The sequence below is a fragment of the Colletotrichum siamense genome (genome assembly GCF_013390195.1).
Source record: "Colletotrichum siamense strain Cg363 chromosome Unknown KSG_Cg363_contig05, whole genome shotgun sequence".
Taxonomy (NCBI): domain Eukaryota; kingdom Fungi; phylum Ascomycota; class Sordariomycetes; order Glomerellales; family Glomerellaceae; genus Colletotrichum; species Colletotrichum siamense.
Window position 1 is genome coordinate 4,267,044 of NW_023501018.1, and position 23,255 is coordinate 4,290,298.

Consider the following 23,255-nt stretch of genomic DNA (forward strand, 5'->3'; position numbering starts at 1 on the left):
TATTAACTATTAATTTAGTATCTTTAGTGTTCTTTTAGCGCTATTAGTTATATTAGTAGCTACTAATATATAAACTATATATTTTTTATTATACCTCTTATAGCCCTCCTTCTTATCCTACCTCTTATTAATATACTTTTTATTAGTAGTAGTAGTAATAGTAGTAGTAGTAGTAATAATAATAGTAAGTTAATAGTATTTATACTACTTATTACTAATATTAGTGAAGCTTATTTAGCTATATATATATAAAAAGTATCCTTAAAGTAATTAAGCTTTTTATTAATAGTATAGATCTTATATAGCTTAGTTTATACTATAGATTAGCTTCTACTTTTAGTTTTTATACTACTTCTTACTCTATTTCTACTTCTATTTCTACTTCTACTATATAGCTAACTCTTAGGTAGCTCTAAAGCCTTAAAGTAAGAGAGGTTATATTATATTAACTTAGTCTCTCTTATAGCTTAGCTGATATAATACTATAGCTAATTTAGTATAGCTTTAGCTATTTTAGTTTATAGTTTAGATTTAAATTAATATAGTATTATATTAGGGTTTTATTTAGCTAGTAGGGCTATAATATTTAGTATAAGTAGTTATAGCTATTAGTTCTTATATAAATATATTTTTTAGAGAGATTTATAAAGTGATCTAGAAGATATTAATAGGGGTTTATATTATTTAAAGTAAGGGTTCTATCTTAGTGAAGTTAGCTAAGTATTATATAATAATAGGGTAAACTATATTATTAAGTAAATAAGCTATTATAAGCTAATAGATCTTTCTCTTTATACTAAGCGTCTTCTATAAGTAAGTATTACTTATATATTAAGTTAAGCGTTTTAAAGCTTACTTTTTTAATTAATAGTAATATTATAGGTTTATTATATTTTAAGATAGTTTATATTAATATAGCTTTAGCTTTTTTAGTATATATATATTATCCTTTACTTTATTTTTTAAATCTAATTATAGAGGGTATTAAGGTTTATTAGTATATAATATAGCTACTGTTTAAGGAGTATATAAGTCCTCTCTATATAAGAGGTAACTATAAAGCTATAGTTTTAATAATACTAAATAGTAAAACTAATAAACTCCTTTTTATAAGGAAAGTATATCTTAAAAATATAGTTTATAGTATGCTTTTATTCTAGGTAGTATTTATAGAGGGTACTTTAGGCCTTAAAAAAAGTATCTTTAGTAGGGGTATAAATATAAGCTTTTTATATTATAATTATATTATTATAGGAGAGAGGAAAGTTATTTTATGAGGTTATAAGTATTATTTAGGTGCTATAGGTAGGTAAATTTACTTCTACTATTATATTAGAGGTTAGAATATTTCTGAGAAAGTTAGTTATAATAAGGTTAAGTAGTTTAAACGTAGTAGTATAATTAATATTATCTTTATACTTTTACTACTTAGAAATAATATAATTTAGGTTAACTATATTAGAATTAGTACTCTAGGTAGCTTTTTATTAATCTAGCTTATTATTAAGCTTATACTACTTTATTTATATATAATAGTTAATATTTTTTATAATATGCTATATATAGATCTACTACTAGATATCTAGGTAGATAAAGTTAGTGATATATTTAAAAGCCTTATTAAGATTACTAAGAATAACTATAGGGTGGCGTATTTAGCGTTTATAAGCTTAGTGAGATAGTATAGTGAGTAGCTACTTAAAGTTATCCTTAGCCTTATTACTAATAAGGCTAAAAGTAATATTAAATATTATATAGAGGTAGGTAGTATTAGTAATCTATAGTAGGGGTATTTTAAACTTATTAGTTTTATAGGTGTTATTAAATAAGAGGATATTAAGGTTCTTATACTATAAATTAAGGTAGTTGCTATAAGCTTAGATTATATAGTTAATATAGTTATTACTGCTCCTACTTACTTTATAGAGAATTTTATAATCTATAGCGTATAACTTTAGGGTTTTTAAAAAGTGCTAAAAGGAGGAGAATAAGCTATACTTCTTAGTATAGAGGGTAGCTTATATATTGCATATATTAGCGTTAGTAATAAGGTAAAGTAAGGTATTATTATTAGCTTATTATAATTAATTTTTATAAATATTCTTATAGATCTAAGTAGTAGTAAGTGAGGCTAAAACTAATAATATCTTAATATGCTTAATAATACTAGGGTTACTAAGTTACTATTACTATTATATATATAGTAAAACCTTATAGTGCTTATTAATACTGTTATAGTTATACTAACTATTAATTATAATAGTTTTATATTAGTTAAGAGCTTTATAATAGATAATTTTAGTATGCTATAAGTAGTTATACTTAATTAACTTACTAGCATGTTAATTAGCGTGTTACTTATATATAGAGGAGGTGTAGCTATAGAGGATATTAATATATAAGATAGCGTTATTTTTATTATATACTTTATACTTATTAACCTTATAAATATGTTTTTTTTAGAAGTAGTAACTTACCTCTAAGGCTAAGTTAAATAAAGTATTATAAGTATTATTAGTATTATTTATAAGAGGTAAGAGATCTCTAATATAATTAGTAGTCTTAGTATTATAGTAGTGAGGGGTAGTTAACACTATTAAAAAGGTAGTATAGTAGTGGAAGTAGTTAATTTAATATAAGTATTAATATATATGCTATAATAGTTAAAAAAAAAATATTATATTAATAAGAAAATCCTTTATCTATTATTAAATAAGCGCTTCTAGTTAGTTAGATTAGGTTAGGTAGGACCTACTATGGCTAATTATTATTCTGGCTATGGCTAATTAATAGATCCCCCTAATATTACTTACTGTTTAGCTGCATTGCTTTAATGACTGTTATAATAGGCCAGGCTAACAGGCCCCTTTAGTTGGCGCAGTCCACTCTAACAGCGCGAGTCGATACGGCCACGCTGATCCCGGCTAACTTCCGTGCCTGTTGCGGGCGCCCTCCGGGACGGCACGCGCAATCCGTCCGCCAACGTCCGGGGCCCCGACATGGCTTCCGCGTATTAGGTACGTTGGCGCCCCGGATGCGCTTGTAATATGTATGACCAGGGCCTGACATGCGTCGCTCTCTACGGCAACTTCCCGAATTGATCGAGATAGGATATTTGCATGTTCAAGGGATGCTCAAATGATGGCGCGATACGAGAAAAGGTACAGCCGCCCGGCATGATGCCTCCAAATGGAAAATGCAACCCGAGAATTGTGTACCTTCCTAATGCATGTTTGCCAAGAATTGACGGTCAAGAAGATCTCCGCAACCTTAAAAACAAACCACGCGACCTTGCGGCATTCTAGAATCTCATGATCAACACCTTGATCCGTCTACTATTGTTTCGAGGTGATCAATATGCGCGTTCTTCACTTGGGCAGCTTGCTGTCCGTCGTGTCCGGCGCCCTGGCCGCGACCTTCACCTCATGCTCTAGCACTCAGATAGCCACCCTCGAAGCGGCGATCGAGCGAGCCACGAACAAGTCGTATGCAGCTATTGACCATCTGGAAGCCAACCCCAATGGCAGCGACATCCAGACAACATGGTACGGCACGTTTAGCACCGAGCGTTACAACCGTGTCTTGACCGCTTTCAAGGTAATTTCTTATCTGGCATGAAACATGCCAGGGCATGCTGACTGAATCGCATAGAAATTCGCGCCTGATCTGGCCACGACATTCAGATATGACTGCTCCTGCACCAGCTCAGTCGTGTTTGCCACGATCGGTGGTACTTATGGCGACGTGAAGATTTGCAGTGTGTACTTCAATGAAGAATTGCTGCCGCCTACTGGACGTCATCGCAACCAATGGGAGTAAGTCCAAGTCCAGTCAAAATCTTACACTTGCCTAGGTAAGGGAGGTTCTAAACAAGATCTACTAGCACCATTATCCATGAAGCGACGCATTTCAGAGACGTTCTGGGCACTACTGACTACGGTTATGGTGTCGACTACTGCAAGCAATTTGCTTTGGAGGATCCCGAAAAGGCAGTCAAGAATGCCGAGTAAGTTATCAAAAGCCTCTGAAAAAAGTGTTGGCCCAGGTTAACGTGTATCTTGCAGCAACCACCCCCGTTTCGCAGTGGAAGTGCCACCTTGGGGCCCTTAGAGAGTGATCCGATCTTGCTGCAGAGTAAGAGACCGTGGGTAATGCCCGAACTTCGTGCACATTATTCGAAGGAGCCGACGAGGAGTGGAAGCTGCCGACAAAATTAAACGTTAAACCCGTTTCCATAAAAGAGATAGCAGTCCCCTTTTGTAAATATTGCCTGCCAAGTGTGTTGATAAAGGACGCGGCAAAGACATTAATCATATGGACATAACAAAAGCTCGCCCTCTATTTGTTCCAGCGCTCTTGTGACACCTACTCTTCCCTTCAAGGCTGTAGCAGGAAGCAGGAAAGCCATCTGATTTCGAGATCGCCTATTGTCGTTGTGCCAGAGCGACTACTGTTCCTGTAGCCATACTCAAATCACTTTTACTGTCGTTATTATCGCTTTTTTTCGTTATCGTCGTCGTCTTCTTCGTCGTCTTCTTCGTCTTCTTCGTCGTCTTCTTCGTCGTCTTCTTCGTCGTCTTCTTCGTCGTCTTCTTCGTCGTCTTCTTCGTCGTCTTCTTCGTCGTCTTCTTCGTCGTCTTCTTCGTCGTCTTCTTCGTCGTCTTCTTCGTCGTCTTCTTTGTTGCCGTCGTTGCTGTTGTCGCTGTTGTCGCTGTTGTCGCTGTTGTCGCTGTTGTCGCTGTTGTCGCTGTTGTCGCTTATATTATTATTGTCGTTTCTTTCTCTATCTTCACGTCTATTATCTTTATTATTATCGTTATAATATCCTCGCTCTTATTATTGCTATCGTTACTATCACTTTCGATCCGCGCATACATAAGAAAATTAGGCGGTCTCTTGATTTTAGGTACCTTACCTAGTTGGAATGACGATAAATACCTGTAATCAGCTGTTTCTAGAGGCTCTTCAAAATATCCCGGGTTGGAACACGGCAGATAACTACGCCAATGTAATTGTCCAGGGTCAAATCGCAGGACACGTCGAGAAGTGAATATGGCCTTTATGTCATTACTAGCGCCAAGCCATCGCAGACATGCTGTGTAAGCTTAAGCTAACTGTTGAGAGTGGAGTGACACGTTGGAGGGCAAATCTTGGCTCAAGAGGCTAAAGTTCTGTACTTCAACCACGCCTATGGGATTATTATTGGCGCAACTGAAGTCTGTACTGGAATGGCCATGGCAACATACGGGCCCTTCACAAGAAACCCAAGAGAAGGTCTTAATCGGGTCACAGTCGGTCAGGTCGTATAAGGGAGTTCATTTGATGAAGTCCGTCTGAAGATGAGTAAAATATGGATTGAGTATGTTGAGCACTGTGCAGCTTCTTACATGTCGACGTCAAAAGGCTCCAGGGTGTGTGCGACGTGCATACAGCGTGCGAGATAACAACCTTCCCAGTAAGAAGCCATTTCGTGGATAAAATTCCATAAATAATCCAGTCTGAATGGAATCTTATCGGTATTGTCACAAATACCCCCGAATAGCAGCCGGCACTGTGGCCGTGTTGCCATGGACGATAAGCTCGCAATCACCCCCGACTCTGTCGTCTTACATCCGCCGATCGACCCCACGATAATGCACCACATACGATTGGTCGACGCCGTCGGACAGCCCCCGACACCTCCCAACACCAACGAGATTCTGCAGCGCCATACTCAAAGAGACAAGAACGCAACGTTCTGGCATGTCTAGCGAGAGCTGCTTTGCCTCCATCGGGGATATGGTCCGGTTCTGCCTTTGGCATCCAGGTATGTCCGGTGCTATCAATGCATGGCAGACATGCCTCGGCCGTCTGAAATACGCTCCTCCGATTGCGCAACCTAAGCTAGTGTCGATGGAAGAAGACGTACATATGCTGGCATGCTGCTGCCTTTGAAGTCGACTACCGTGGGCGTTGCACTTTTCCCTCACGGCCTCTCACCACGCCTTCAAGATGACGGAATCGCAACCTACGAAATCACCCTCGCGGTCCTTCCGCTCCTTCATTTGGGATACCGACACCCATCTCAAGAGCCATGAAGAACGAGTCCTTCTGCGAAAACTGGACTGGTCCATCCTCACCATCGGATGCCTGGGGTTCTTCATGAAGTACCTAGACCAAGGCAACCTGGCAAACGCCTACGTGTCGGGGATGCAGGAAGACCTGAGAATGTTCGGAAACGAGTACACTTACGCCCAGACAGCATACACTTGCGCGTATGCCATCATGCAAGTGCCGAGCACCCTCATCGTGCAGAAGATCCGACCAAGTATCTGGCTGGCTTGTATGGAAGTTGCATGGGGTGTTTTCACCTTTGCTCAGGCCGGCACTCATAGCTCCAGTCAGCTTTATGCGTTTCGTTTCTTCGTGGGCTTCTTTGAAAGCAGTTTCTTCCCCGTGTTGCTCTACGTGCTTGGGAGCTGGTATACGAAGACGGAGCTTGCTAAGAGAGTGGCCATTTTTCACATGACTGCACCCCTTGGCTCTGCCTTTGGAGGTAAGTGTTGATGAAAACGTCAATCTTTCAACATTGTTGACTAAGTCCTTTTCTAGGATATCTTCAAGCAGCCGTGTACAAGAGTCTCGATGGTGCCCATGGTCTGTCTGGATGGCGATGGCTATACATCGTTTGTGGAGTAAGTCGAAGAACAGATCCCTGAAATTTCACCTCGATACTGATTGACCCAGTGTATGACTGTGCCTGTCGGTCTAGCGACGTTCTTTTTCCTCCCCGACACGCCATACACCACGAAGTCGAGGTTTCTGACCGCCAAGGAATGCGAGCTGGCTATCGAGAGAGTCCAAAAGGCTGGCAAGGCGGCACCTGCAGGAGTGACCTTTGCGACCTTCAAGCGCATCTTATCAAAGTGGAGGTGGTATGCGTTCGTGCTGGGTTATGTGGTGAGTGCATATCAGGCGTCGTGCAGATGCGATCCCTAGGTTGCTGATAAGGACGTTGCAGCTGTATGGCGAATCCTGCCAAGCCAGCGGCTACTTCGGTATCTGGCTCAAATCGGAAAACTACTCGGTCGTTGACAGAAACGTGATCCCTACCGGCTCGAGGCTGATCATGGCCTTTTGCGTCATTCTATGGGGCTTTTTGTCTGATTACACCGGCAGCCGGTTTGCTTTGATTTTGAGCCCTTTGGTGAGCCGCGCATTCGCCGTATCATTTGCATGAAGATGTCAGAATAATGCTGACTGAGACTGGAAATAGATACTGGGCCTCATACCCAACGGCATCTTGGCTGTATGGCCTGCCAGTGTTCCCCTGAAAGAGGCCGCATTCCTCACGAGCAGCATACATCTAATGACAGCAGTCTTGTAAGCGTATCGAATCAATGTCGACAAGAAGCCTCTCCGTACTGATTAGTCATTCTTAGTTACACCTGGGCGAACGAAGTCTGCGCTGGCGACAACGAAGAACGCGCACTGGTTATTAGCAGCATGAACGGGATGCAATACGCAGTTGACGCCTGGCTACCTATCGTGATTTTCCCTCAGACTATGGCACCCAGTTTCAGTAAGTCCCGAAAGATTGACGCAAAGCCGTTCATCGTCTGCTAACAGCTTGGTCACTTAGGACGTGGTTTCCCCGCTACTTTCGGGTTCATCATCGCCGCAATAATTGCGGTCATCAGCATCAGACTCCTCCTGTTGCGCGAACAGAAGAAGAATCCCGAAGCTCCAGAGACTTCTCTAGAGGCCGGTGTTATTATTGAACACGACAAGACAGCAGATAGCGCAGGGGAGGCCGATAGAGGCACTGAAAAGAACTAGAGCATGATGTTTCTGTTCGCGTGGAGCGATGGCATACTGCCGAGTGATGGTTGGTATCGTAAGTGGATGGAGCTTCCGTGATTGAGGATGTGGCGGCACCTGCCCACAGGTGCCACAGGTGGCCTGTGCGGCCCAGGGGCCCTCTAGGCCCTTCTTCTAGCCTCTAGCCTAGTAGACGGCCCACTTAGCTAGATTTACACATATTATATTATTACTATTTATTTACGCCTATACCTCTATAGGTTATAAGCTTAGCGTTTAGATTACTAATATCTATAGCTTTAAATTAAGTATTTTTCTACCTTTATAATATTCTTCTCGTTTTTATAGTTATCTATATATTTATATAATCTAATTTAGCTAATAAATAGTAATATAGCTTCTAATTATTCTTAATATATTAAACTACTATTACTTATATAAAAATTCACTTTACTAAGTAATATATTAGATAGTAATATTACTTTACTTTTTATAACTCTTTTTAATATATTAATTAATAATATTTTCCCTCTTAAACTATCTTATTACTCTACTTATATCTCTCTAAATAACTAGTAATATAAGTAAAAGTATTAAGACTTTCTTATTTAATATTCCCTAGCTAAAAAGTAAATCTAACTAATAATCCTAGCTAGTTCTTATTAATATTACTTTATAATTAAACTATATTAAGAAATATATTAATAAAAATATCCTTAAGCTTAATAGTAATATTATTACTAAAGAGAAGTAAGCTAAAGAGTATAATATTACTTTTATACTACTTATTAGTTTATATAATATTTTTATTAATAAATTACTTAATATAAAATAGAAAGATAATAGTAATCTCTTTATATTTATATAAATACTTAAGAAGTATATTCTTAAGGTTTCTAAGGATATTATTAGCGCTCTTATTAATAAGTTTACTAAAAGCTCTACTTAGAACTATAAAACTTTTTATAATACTTTTAAGTATATTTAGTACTTTTAGACTTATATTATTAACTTTATAGGTAACTTATTTAACTATTTATAAGCTATATTACTTTTAAACTACTTTAAAACCTACTTATTAGATATTTATAAATATTATACTAATAATAATAAAAAGCTTATATAAACTAATATTATTAAGACTATTTATATTTTTACTTAAAATAAAGAATAGAAGATAGGTTTATTACTCTATAAAAATAGATCTTAGCTTTAGTTATTAAATTTATATACCTCTTATACTAATAATAATAGTAATAATATATTAAATAATAAGAATAAAGTTTCTTATATTTACTATAATATAAACTACTTATCTAAAAAGTACTAAATAGCTTATCTAAAGCTAATCCTATTAATTTATAAGAACTAAGTAAGTTTTCTTAAGAGGGCTAATAAATATAAATATAATAAGAACTATTAAGGAGATAATATTAGTATTATACTAACTACTTCTATCTTTATAAAAAGTTTATTTAGTATTCTTAATAGCTTAGCTTTTATTAGTATTATTATATAAGATTATTATATTACTAGCTCTTTAATTTATATTACTATTAATAGCTATATAATCTATTATAATAATATTATTATTAACTTTAGATATTTTAGTTATCTCTTCTATAATATAGAGTACTTTATAAAGTATACTCTTTATAATAACTTACTTCTCTTTATAACTATTAATAGAGATAATATCTATTTTCTTAATATTAATATTATATTCTTTTAGATTTATAATCCTCTTAACCTATCTAAGATAATTAACTAAACTATTAATAATATTAAGTATAGCTTATTAAGTCTTACTAACTTACTTAGCTTTAGTAAACTTTATAAAGTTAGTATTAATTATAACTATAAGTTTAGTAGCTTTATATATATAAATAATACTTATTTTATTAGTAAAGTTAAATAGATTATAGATATTATAGTTCTCTAGACCTATATAACTACTAATATACTTATTAATATTACTATTACTTTTATTAATATTTATTATAACTTTAAGCTAATTTTTAAGATAATATACTATTACCTAATTTATACTTATCTATTTAAAGTTATTAAAGTTTATTATTATATAGGTATTATGTTTACTAAAGAAGAGATAGAGAACTTTTACTATAAAGTATACTATCTAGCTAAGTTAATAGAGATTATTAGCTATAATTCTCTCTTACTTCTTATTTAGATTAAAAAAGAGATATATCTTAATCTTATTAAAGTTAAGCTTCTATTAATAACTAGTAAGTATTATACTTTATATTTTCTTAATAAATATAGTAGATATCACTAGCTTATTCTTATATTTAACTATTATTATAAAGTTATATATAATATTATTAAGAACTTCTATAATATATTTAATAATATAACTAGCTTTAACGTTAAGACCTAAGTTTATAATAATACTTTAAAGTTTAAAAAGGTTCTTTATAATTTATATTTTACTAATATTTATATTAATTATATTATTACTAATATACTTTCTATAAATAGCTTTATTAAATATATTAGAAAAACTATTATTAAAATAGCTTATATATAGTTAATTAATACTAACTTACTTAAAGAGCTTTAGAATTATTTATTTAATTTAACTATTTAGGTATTTAACTTTCTTTCTTAAGATATTAAAAATAAAATAAACTTTTATAAGATTATAATATATAAACTTAACTTTATTACTAATTATAAACTACTTTATATTAAGTATCTTTATATTTTTAGCTATACTATTTATATCTATAAGAAAGGTATTAATTACCCTCTTTATTCTAAAAAGATAGAGGCTTATATTATAAAGAGATATCTTATTAAATATATATCTCTCTATAGCTATATTTATTATATCTATATCTTAGAGAAGAAGAAAGTTATCTATTACTATAATATTTACTTTTATAAAAGTCTAATAAATATAGTTCTTTAACCTATATATAATATACTAATCGCTAATAATATAAAGTATAATATATTATTTAATAAGCTAGATCTTTAGATTTAGTATAATATAACTATAGGTATTTCTAACCTTTTTAAAAAGTTTCTAAAGATCTTTACTATAATATTAATATTTTTAAATATTAGTAATAATACCCTTAATATAGCTATAAAAAGATTAGACTTAATAATACTACTTTTAGATAAAATTATATTTTACTTAACCTTATAATCCCTTCTAGAGGATAATATAGTTACTATAAATTATAATAAGAAAGCTAATAAGTATTATAATAATAATAGTAACTTTAATAAATCTTTTTATAGTATTATTAATTAAGAACTAGATAATATTAACTTTACTTATAAATAGTAAATTTATAGAGAAGAAAGTATTAAAACTTCTTAAGATAATAAGATTACTTCTTTTAGATTCTATTAAAATAACCTTAAACTTCTTAGTTACTATAAGTAGCTCTTTAGTATTTATAGCTATAATAAAAAGGTATATATTGCTATTAATATTTAGGTATATAATAATATACCTAAGTACTCTCTTAATACCTTTATAGCTACTACTATTTTTAGAGCGCTTCTATAGGATTATAGTATTCTAAAAACTTATAACTAAGCTAAAAATAACCCTTATTAGCTATAGTAGAAAGAAGCTTATAAATAAGAAATCTAATAGTTTATTATAAAAGAGGTTTATAAACTTATCTACTCTCTTTATAATACTAAAGTCCTTTCTAGCTAATAGGTTTTTAATATTAAGACTATTATTAATAATATTATTACTTAGTTTAAAGCTTACTAAGTTATATATAGTAACTTTAAGTATAAAGACTAAGCTTTTTAAGAAGTCTATATAATAGTTATTATAGCTATAGCTTTTTAACTATTCTTTATTATTATTACTTTTTAAGGACTTAAATATTAGATATATAACTTTAACTTTACTTTCTTTATAGTATTAATTCTTAATAATATTAAGATCTATATTTATTAATTTACTAGCTTTAGTATTAATAATAGTAAAGTTTAGCTTTTTAAGAAGGTATTTTATAGTTTATATAAAGCTTTTCTCTAGTAGTTTAATCTTATTTATACTAAGATAAATAAGATTAACTTTATTCCTATTAATAGTAAGCTCTATTTATTTATAAATAAGGATTAATATATTTATATCTTAATATATATTAATAATAATACTATTATTATACTTAATAAATAGTATATTAAAAGTATTTATAATAATCTTAAGAAAGTATATACTTTTAAAGAGCTTAATAAAGCTATATAGTTCTTTAGCTTCTAGATTAAACGTAATATCTTAACTAAGAAAATCTTCCTCTCTTAATATAAGTATATTAAAGCTATCCTCTATTAATTTAGCTATTAAGATCTATAGCTTATAAAAACTTTTTTCCCCTCTTATAAAAAGCTTTCTATTTAATAAGATAAGAATAAGTATACTATTAAAGAAGCTAAAAAGTATATTAAAAAAACTAGCTATATTAACTAGCTTACTTAAAATACTTATATTAATATTATTTACTATATTAGTAAACTCTACTAAGCTAATAGAAGCTTATCTTAGATATATTTATACTTTACTAAATATCTCTTTTATTACTTCTAAAGAACTATCTATTATAGTATTATTATTAATAGAACTAATCTAAATTAAACTTTAGCTTTTTATAATATAGTAAATACTTCTTTTATTAATAATTAGCTATTTTATATCTTAACTAAAAGATATATTATCTTTTTTAGTAATACCTTTATTACTTAGAAAACTAAGAAATAGATATTTATTACTTTTAGTATAATTAAAGTAAAGTTTATAAACTTAATATTTACTAGTTTTATTCTTAAATAGATTAAAAGATCTATTAAATAAATATTTAACACTAAGATAAATACTTCTATTTTTCTCTTTATAGATAGTATTAATATATACTTTTATATTATAAATCTATTAAATTAAGCTTATACTTACTATATTAATATTTAATATAAATAGATTATTAAAGAGGTATTTATAAATAAAACCTTTATATTTTACTTTATTAATAGCTCTAAAATAGTTACTAATAGCTTTATAAAGTCTCTTAAAGTATAGAAATATTATAACTTTATTAGAATACTTAGATTAATAAATAGATTAGAGGATAATATAGATTAATATTAATTAGCTTTAAGATTAGTTTAATCTAAAGTTTTAAGCTAATTAGAAAATAGGGATTACTTAATAGTTTAACTAGAGATTAACTAAGTTAATATAAACTTAAAAACTCTTTAATTTTAAGCTTTTTAGTTTTTAATAAGATTTCTAGCTTTTATTTACTTTATATATATTAATAGTTATTACTAAGCTTTAGAGCTTAAGGGGTAATATAGTAGTACTTACTTATAAGTACTATAAGTAGCTTATATAGCTTAAGGGCCCTCTAGGCCCTTCTTCTAGCTTCTAGCCTAGTAGATAGCCTACTTAGCTAGATTTACACACATCACATCATTACTACTCGTTTACGCCTGTGCCTCCATAGAGGATTTAGAGGCGCAGCAGGAAGTAACTTCCAGGCTCAATGCCATTGTCATTGAGGGTGAATGCTTCCTTTTGTAGGCGCGAATGGGCAGGTCAGCGCTAATTTACCAAAGCATTGCCGTCCGATATGGGGTTTGTGGCTTGGTCTTTTTGGGAACATCGGAAAGAAGAGCCTTGCCACGCCATATTCTGTCAATCAAAGATCAGCAAACGCTGTGTAACTGCCCAGAATAAGCTTGTTCAACCAACTGCTGTGTATGTCTCGTAAAGTCGCAATCTCATTTGCTGGTGAATATCCCACCGGTCCAACCACCCCCACGAAGAACTCACCACCAGCAATCCATCTCGCCTGGACTGATACCACAATGACTCGAGACTTCCACTTTCGGCGACACTGTCGAGCCATTGCCTCACCAACTTGGAAATCCTTCAGCAAGGTTCTTCATGCAGTCCGGCAGCTCGTCTCATGTCAGCTTACGCTCAAGCCGTGCGTGCGAGGCGAACGCCAGTCAGTTGACAGCAGTTCGCTCATCATTGCGAAACCAAAGATCAGAAGCTCGGGACAAGCTCCAAGAGCTGCGATGCCCAATCAGGCAATCCTGGAGAACTATGCATTTATGCCCTCGCAGCCTTATTATGCTTCGGCGCTCTCAATTGGGCATCACTGGGAAATTCACAGACCGTGCACTCCTGGTAAACCACGCCTCTCTTACCAGGATGCTTCATGTAACTCGTCGAGTCGTCTCGGATTATTCGCACAAGTGACCCCGCAGCCGGCAGTTCCGAGTTACGTGTTTCACCGAGCTACTTAAGCTTCGACAGTCCAATATTGATAAAGCTAGCGGCGCAGGGAGGAATTTTCCAGAGCTGTTCTCATCTCATTCCATCTCATTCTAGCTGCATCCTTCATCGCAAAGACGGCCAAATCTCACCTTCAACCTGCAGCGAGGGCCAGTTCTGATCATCGTGAAATCGAGCGCGACCGTGGTTCGCGATAAGACTCTTCTCAACCGCAAAGAAGGAACACATAGCCCGACGATACACGTACACCAGCCACCACAAGGAACGCGCAAGATGGCGACACAACCGCAAAAAGCGACCATCAAGGGGTCGTCCGCAGTCCCGGGGATCTACCAACTCACAATCATGACCGTCGAGCCCATCTTCGCGATCTTGGGCGCGGTCATGACGCTGCACGCGCCGAACCAGTATCAGGCGGGGCTGACGCGTAACTCGCACACCTACGCGCCTCACACGCAGTTTCTCTTCACCCAGCTGAGCGGAGGATGGCTCTATTTCGCCTTCATGGAGGGCGTGGTGCTGCGGCTCTTCGACGACCTGAATCTCTGGCGCGTCGTCTGTGCGGGCATGCTCCTGAGCGACGCGGCCTACATGCACGGATCAGCACAGGCCATTGGGGGCTGGGAGGTCTGGTTGAAGTACCAGGAGTGGACTGTTGAGGATTGGGTCATCTTTTGGTCGACAGCACCGATGGTCTTGGTTCGGATTTTGATTGTGCTTGGAATTGGTGTGAGGACTTCTGCCAAGGGAGTGAAGGCGGAGTAATCGGGCTCAAAAAATACACCCCGGTTGTGGTGAGCGTTGTCTCCTTCCAGGCACTCTGTTTGTATAAGGTAGGGCAAGGAATCGCCTATGGCAGCCCCATGTTAGATTATCTTTGGTTCATTCCTGGTGTAGATAGTTCATCTCAAAACTTGAAAAGCGAAATATTGGAGCTACGAGAATTGACGTCACCCGTGAGCGCTGAGGTCAACACCATTAGTACCTAGCTTTGACATGCCGCACCTAGCGCCTCGCTCATGACTCGCGCTGAGGGCAGTGCCAAGCATGGAGCTAAATCGTGTGGACCAAGTGAATTCATTCAGAGCCGCTAACTACTTGCACATACAGCGGAGGTCAGTGGTGTTTCAAATGGCACAAGTCTATTGGATGCGTAATCTATCGCGTTGCTTGCAGGTTGCTGTCCGCTCAAATCTCAACTTTGCCTAACTAGACAGGTATCCTCAACGGACTTCAAACCGACTTAGCTACTCTGAAGATCCAAATCCAGAATATGGTGATACTGCAAATTCTGTCTTAGTTTGAAGGGATCGCGGTAGTAGACGTGTTTTCAACTCACGAGGTAGACGGCTAGCAATTGCAAGCTTGGCAAGCACTCGTAGCGCAGGTATCGCCTGTGACTTCCGCAAGAACGCATGCATTGTGTATAGGTTCAACGCAGCAGCATTGCTTTGCAGTAGCAATGCCCAAGAAGGTAACTGCAGCAACGAGTAAGGAGGTAACGCGCATGTTGACAGAACTGCAGCGAACGACTTTGATGATTGAATTGGGCAATGAACGATGGCGAATGAAGTTCTGAGGTCAATTGAGGTATCACAGAGACTATTTATGTTCCCAAAGATGGTCGGTTCCTGTTGTCATGTAATGGGCGTCGGCATCGTGTAAGGTTCCGTCGGACGGCTTAATAGTATAAGGTTTCCCTAGGCGGTGAAGTTCTCCTAGTTGGGAAACTGAGGCGACTTTTACTACTTGGAAACGTGCACAGGTGGATTTCTCATTTCGGGCTTTGCAAAGGCCACAATTCTACATGCAAGCTGGGTAGCTGGGACAGATCATGGAATGAGTTTTACTATCCGGGCGGATACTTCAAGCTATCCGGGCGGGTAGTGGGCATACACGATATCGACGACGACGACGACGACGACGACGACGACGACAGCAACGACAACAGCAGCAACAACAGCGACGACGACGATAACAACAACAACGATAACGATTACGATGATAACGACGACGATAATAGGTATAGAGAGAGAGAGAGAGAGAGAGAAAGGGATAGTAGGGATAATAATAATAATAAAGACGATAATAATAGTAAAACTATTAAATTAAAATAGACTACTAGGCTTAGTATAAGTAGTTGTCCGCCTAGGTAGTAAAACTCTATAGAATTTAGGGTAAGAGTGATTTATATCTAATAATCTAAGATTATGCTATTAAACTAAGTCTAAGTCTTAATAGATTATAAGTAAAGTAAAGGGGGGTAGGTTAAAGGAATCTATTAAGAAATAAGGCGTTTAAAGGAACTAAGATTTATTATATTATAAGGTGTTAAGTTAAAACTATCGTCTTTAGAGAAAACCTCACGCACTAATATATAGATTCTAGCATAACTTCTGCATTTAATAGCTTAGTGGTCTAGCGCAAAGTGCTATTTCTTTTAACCTCATATAGAGTACGCATATTCTAAAGTTCCTAGGTGCTATTATTACAGCTTATATTTATAGCTTAGTATGCCTATATATAGTAATAATAGAGGAGAAAAGTAATGTTGAGAAATAAAGGGTAATAAATATTATAACCTATAAATAAGGATAATAGCTGAACAACCTACTTAGGCGTTAAGTAGCTAAGATAGGATATTTATACTATAGAATTATAAGAATAATAGGAACTTACTTAGTATAGAAGAACTATAATATAAGTTATATAATAATAAAATAGAGAAATAATTAATAAAATATAAGATAAAATGCTTAGTAATTAGTTAATATTACTAACTAATTATAATTACTTTATATACTTAAGTAATTACTCTTAAATAAATAAAGAATACTATTTAAGACTTATATATAGTATAACTTAAACTTAGTTTAAAGTTAAATTCTTATAGCTTTTTAGTAATTAACTTAATATTTATTTTTAGGATACTCTTAGTTTATTTTTATTATAAATTACTTATTAAGCTTAAGACTAATTATTTTAGTTTCTAAAAACTTAATTTATTATAGCTTATAACTTTTAACTTAAATTATAACTTAATATATTATTAAAATATATTAATCCTTAGCTTTTATTAATAAACTTTACTATTAAATAGCTAACTATAATATTTTAATTACTCCTATTTAATAAGTTAACTATTAATTCTTATTAATAATAATAAATAATAATATCTTCTTATATTTCTATTAAGTTATTTATTTTTAAACTTTTATTTATTTTTAGAAAATAAGTTATTTAAAACTTAATTTAAGAACTAAGAAATTAAAAAATAAAAAATAACTTAAATAGTAAAAATAATACTAAAGAACTTAAATACTAGTTTAATAAAACTAATAATAACTTTAAAGTAATATATAAAATATTTAATTAGAATACTATAGCTTTTAATAAATTTTAAGAATAAACTTATAAGAACTAAAATTTAGAAAAAGAAGTTATTATTTTCTAAACTACTATTAATATTATCTTAGTTTTAGTTAAAAGATAAGAATAACTTAAGCTTAACTTTTTTACTACTTTTAATAGAACTTTAAAATAACTTAAAAGATATTTAGTTTAGATATAAATTTATTAAGTTTTCTATATAAATATTTTTTAGAATAAAACTAAATAAGTAGTATATATAGCTACTTTTTTAGAAAATAGGTTTTAGTTTAATTTAAACCTCTTTAATAAGAATAACTTAATAACTTTATTAAGAAATATAGCTAAAAAGTTAAAAATATTTTTTTTAGTTTTATAAAATATATTAAAACTTTTTAATTACTTTTTTTAAAACTAAATAAGAAAAAATAAGCTAAATATAATTTAGTTTATTTTAAATAAATTAAGTTTATTTCTCTCTATATAGCTAAGTTTTAAAGAATTACTTTTTAACTTAATATAATTAATAAAAATAAAATCTTTACTTTTTATTAAGAACTTAAAGATAATATTAAAAATAAAATAGTTAAAGTTAATAAACTTCTTAGTTTTAAGGATTATATTAAATATATTATTAAGATTAATAACTAATTTTTTAAATACTATAAAGAAAAAAAAAAGAAAATTAAACCTTAATATAAGATATAAATATTAATAGTAACTTTAATATAAGTTTAATAATTAATAGAATAATAATAAACTATATAACTATTAGAATAATACTTACTAAAATACTACTTATAGATAATATAGTAAACTTATAGACTTTAATATAATAACTAAACTTAATAATAAGAAACTTTAGAACTTTAAATATTATAACTATAATAGATAAAAATATATTATTAAAGATTATAAATAATTTAAAAAGTTCTCTTAGAAACTAATAGTAAAATAACTTTAATAAGTTAATATAATTATAAAAGCTTTATATATATTTTAATTATAAATTAGATATTATAATAATAAATATTAAATCTATTTTAAAAATAAGGAAATATTAAGATACTATTTAAAAGATAATAAACTTAAATAATTTAAATATAATATAACTATCTTTAATACTTATTTTAGGACCTTAGCTATAATATATTCTAATAATAGTAGAATTATTAAGAAACTAGCTAAATAACTTAATAAAATACTAAAAGTATAATAGTTTAAACTTATTAATATTTTAATAGTATAAACCTAAAATTAAAAACTAAAAAATAATAATAAATAAAAACTAATATATTTCTAGCTAATAGAACTTATATATTTAGAATATATCTAAAAAAAACCTTATAATCTTATATAGGAAAAATAACTAAGAACTATACTTTTATATATAGAATAATATAAATATATATATAAAAACTTTACTAAAATTAAATAAATTAACTAAAAAATAAAAAAATAAGTTAAAAAAGAATTTAAAGAAAAACTAAAATATTAATATAATTTATTAATAGAATAATAACTTCTTAATATAACTAATAACTAAACTTTTAGAGAAAATAAAAGTTCACTTTATAACTTAAATAAACTTTATAATATTACTTAATAATATATTTAAGTAAAGATTATTTATAGTTTTATTTTTAGTATAGATAACTTTAACTTTAGAGAAGAATTTAATAACTAAAAAGATAAAATTAAATAACTTTTAAAGTATTAAGAAATTAATATATTTTAAGATAAATAATAATATTATTTCTATAATATTTTAGTAAACTAATAAAACTAAGATTATACCTCTTAGCTATATATAAAAGATTATTTTACTTTATAAAATAATTATTAATAATATTAAACCTTTTTTTAGCTTTAGTACTTTTATAATAAATATAAAAAATATATAGGAGATAAATATAACTACTAATTTTATTTTAAAAAACTTAATAATAAACTTATTAAAAATATTTATACTATATATATTATAATTAAATAAATTATAATAGCTTTTAATAGAAAAATTACTACTTTTTAATTAAGTTTATAGTTCTTTATAAGATATTAATATAATAATAATATAAAATAAGATAAATATTAATATAATAAATATTAAGTTTACTATTAAAATAAAGCTTATATATAGAGAATTATAAAAAATAAACTAAAACTCTTATAAATTAGAATTTATAAAAATAGCTTTATTAAAGTAGTATAAAAAGGAAAATAAATTACCTATTTAAAATAATTAGAGTAATTAAAAAACTAAACTTACTTATTAATAATAGATTATAATAAGTAATAAAGAAAAGATCTATTTACTAAATATTATAAAGATATAAAAAAAACCTAAAATTTAAAATTATTATTAATAAATAAATAATACTTATATTAATTAATAATAAAGCTAAAGTAAATTTTATTACCTCTTAAGCTATTAATAAGCTAGAAATATAATAGTTAGAAAAAAAATAACTATACTTTTTATATATAATAAAAAGAGAAGAATTTAAGTATAAAAGAGGTACTATCTATAATAAAACTATATTTTTTAAAATAAATTATTTAGATTAAAAAGAAAGAATCTAATTTAATATTACTAATATAAAGATATATAATATAATATTAAGATTACTTTATTTATAAATAAATAACTTATAAATAAATTAAAATAAAAACTAACTCTAATAGAATTATAATAATCTAATTACTAAATAGCTTTATAAAAAATAAACTTTAAATAAATTAATATAATAAAAAATAGTAAAATAGTATATTTACTACTTTAAAGTAAAAAAAGCTATATTATAATAATTAATAATAGAAGATCTTAAAAGTAATTTACTTCTATTTATCCTAAAAAAATATAAAGTTTATAAAAAACTCTTTATAGCTAAATTAAAAACTAAACTACTTAAATATATAAATTTTAATTATAAAATCCCTCTTAAAAAAAGAAAAGAATTATAATTTAATAAAATCTATAGCTTTAATCTAATAAAAATAGAAGCTCTAAATAAATACTTTAAAGAAAATCTTAAAAAAGGATATATTAAACTTTTAATATTACTAATAAAAAACTTAATCTTATTTATACTAAAAAGAAAATAGAAAATTATAACTATATATTAATTATTATATACTTAATAAAATAATAATTAAGAATTACTACTTATTACTATTTATTAATAAAATAAAGAGATTTTTTTATAAAGCTAACTAATTTATAGCTTTTAACTTTAAAGAAACTTATAACTTAATTAGAATAAAATAAAGAGAAGAATAAAAAATAGCTTTTAAAATCTAAAAAAGATATTTTAAATACTTTATTATACTTTTTAGTTTTATTAATACCTCTATAATATTCTAAAATATAATTAATTTAGTTTTATATAAATATATTAATATTTATATAGTTATCTATTTAAATAATATTTTTATATTCTTATTAATACTAGAGAAATATAAAGAGAATATTTACTATATCTTATAAACTTTTTAAGAAACTAAGCTTTTAATAGAACTTAAGAAAAGTAAATTTTATACTTAAAAAGTAAAATATTTTAGATTTACTATTATTTTTAGAGAAGTTTAAATATTAAAGAATAAAATTAAAGCTATTAAAGAATAGCTAAAACCTAAAAACTTTAAAGAAATCTAAAGATTCCTAAGTTTTATTAACTTTTACTAAAAATTTATTAAGAATTATAATAAGATTAATATAGCTCTTACTAACTTTAACTATAAAAATACTTTTTTTATATAAAAAAAACTTTAATAAATAGCTTTTTAGAAAATTAAAAACCTTATTAATAGTAAATTAATCTTAATAATACTAAATTTTACTAAGTAGTTTAAAATAAAACTAAACTTCTTAAATTATACTTTTAAAGTATAGTTATTATAATAAAACTTAAAAAGAAAACTATACTTATATATTTTTTTCTCTTAAAAACTCTATAAACTTAAGTTTAACTATTAAATCTATTATAATAATTTATCTTATAATACGTCTTCTGCCTTACGCAGCCCTCTTAGTAAGCTTTATTAAGGGAGTAGGTTATATAACTAGTATAAGCCTTATAAGCTTATAATTTAAAGATACTGAGGAGGATAACTTCCTCTTAAGTAATATATACTTTTTTATAAACTCTTTAGTCTCCTCTAACTACTAACTCTTAGTAATTATAAGTTTAATTTATTAGAATTTTAATTTTATTTTTTTATTACTACTAGAATATCTTATAAAGTAAGTAAAACTTTTTCTTCTCTTTCTATATTTCTATTTATATATAACTACTTATTATACTTTATAAAATATCTTATTTATCTAAAAAAACTTCTAAGATAGATTTTTATTTTAAAAGTAATTAAGTTAAGTTAAAGATTTATAAGAACTAGTTAATTTAGTTTAATTATCTTAAAGTTATATATATTATATATAATATCTAGGATTTAATTAATCCTAATAAGCCTAATATATTTATTTTTAGAAATACTAATAGAGTAAATATCTCTTCTCTTAAGGATTATATTACTTAGTTTAATAAAGAGAAATAAGATATTTATAATAAAGATCTTAAGAAATAGAAAATAGATAAAGCTTAAGAAGAAAAATAAATAAAAATAGCTAATTCTTAATAATAATAAGAGGTTAGTAAAGAAAAAGTTTTATAAATCTCTACTATTTTTATACTTATATAAACTTTTATACTTCTATATTCTCTTATACCTCTATATTTTCTTATACTTATATATTTTTAACTTCCTCTTAAGCTAATTAAGCTATTACTTATTATAATTAAAGATCTCCTCTTTTAAGTTAAATATAGAATATTTATTAAGTAATAGTTTATTTTAGAAACTAATACTTAAAATAACTAGAAAACTAAGGATTAGCTCTTAAAATATATTTAAAACTAGCTTTTTATAAGTATTAATAAAAAACTTATAAGTATTATTAAGTTTTAGATCTTAAATAAGCTTAATAAAAACTATATTTTACTTAGATTTATTTTAAAATATAAAATATTATTTTTATTTAAGTTATATACTTTAAATACTTCTAAGTTAAGTAATAATATAGATCTTATTTTAGTATTTATATATTTATAAAGACTTATAAACTAAACTACTTTAGATAATAAGAGTAGTAAATTATTTTCTCTTTAAATAGTAGTTAAACTACTTAAAAATAGGTTTATAAGGAGTAACTTAGCTATTTAGATTATAGTAAAAAAGAACTACTTTAATATCTTTTATAAGGCTATTTATTTAAATATTAGCTTAAGAGATTTTTATAACTAATAGATTAATTATTATTACTAAGTATTAACTTATAGGATTTTAGATATTTAAAGAGCTTTTATAATTAAGTACTTTTTATAAACTATTAAGGTTTAAATTACTTCTAATTAGGTATAATAAATAATCTAAGATCTTATTACTTATAAGGAATTATTTTAACCTTTTTCTAAACTAGAAGATTATAATAAAGTCTTTATTAGAATTATCTAATTAAACTTTTATTAGAAGAAACTTAAGATTAATAAAGTATTTATAATAATTAGTAGTAGATCTAATAATTTATAAATATTAAGCTTAACTTTAAGAGGATCTAAATCTCAAAGACTAAAGTTTAAAGATAAGAAATCTTAAGAGTTTAGAGATACTCTTAAAGAAGTTAAAAAATATTTATATTAGGAATTTATTAGTAAAAAATAATTTTTATAATATATCTAATCTTTTAAGGATTATATAAGAATTAAACTTATATTAATTAGTAAAATAA

At 28.9% G+C, this 23,255-nt stretch overlaps 3 protein-coding genes across 3 annotated transcripts; all 3 read left to right on the top strand.

Moving 5' to 3' along the window:
- Positions 1-3,357: 3,357 nt before the first annotated feature.
- MEP (Peptidyl-Lys metalloendopeptidase) lies at positions 3,358-4,110 on the top strand (the record flags this gene model as incomplete). The annotated part of the gene is made up of 4 exons (XM_036640558.1): positions 3,358-3,597; positions 3,652-3,815; positions 3,884-4,006; positions 4,065-4,110. The coding sequence occupies 4 exons, from the start codon at positions 3,358-3,360 to the stop codon at positions 4,108-4,110; spliced, it is 573 nt and encodes a 190-aa protein (XP_036494530.1).
- Positions 4,111-5,991: 1,881 nt separating this feature from the next.
- On the top strand, positions 5,992-7,818 carry CGCS363_v008710 (Pantothenate transporter liz1; the record flags this gene model as incomplete). The annotated part of the gene is made up of 7 exons (XM_036640559.1): positions 5,992-6,535; positions 6,592-6,674; positions 6,727-6,939; positions 7,001-7,186; positions 7,256-7,362; positions 7,422-7,561; positions 7,622-7,818. The coding sequence occupies 7 exons, from the start codon at positions 5,992-5,994 to the stop codon at positions 7,816-7,818; spliced, it is 1,470 nt and encodes a 489-aa protein (XP_036494694.1).
- A 6,556-nt stretch (positions 7,819-14,374) lies between these two features.
- CGCS363_v008711 (uncharacterized protein) lies at positions 14,375-14,866 on the top strand (the record flags this gene model as incomplete). Its single annotated transcript, XM_036640560.1, has 1 exon — positions 14,375-14,866. The coding sequence occupies one exon, from the start codon at positions 14,375-14,377 to the stop codon at positions 14,864-14,866; it is 492 nt and encodes a 163-aa protein (XP_036494695.1).
- Between the last annotated feature and the right edge of the window lie 8,389 nt (positions 14,867-23,255).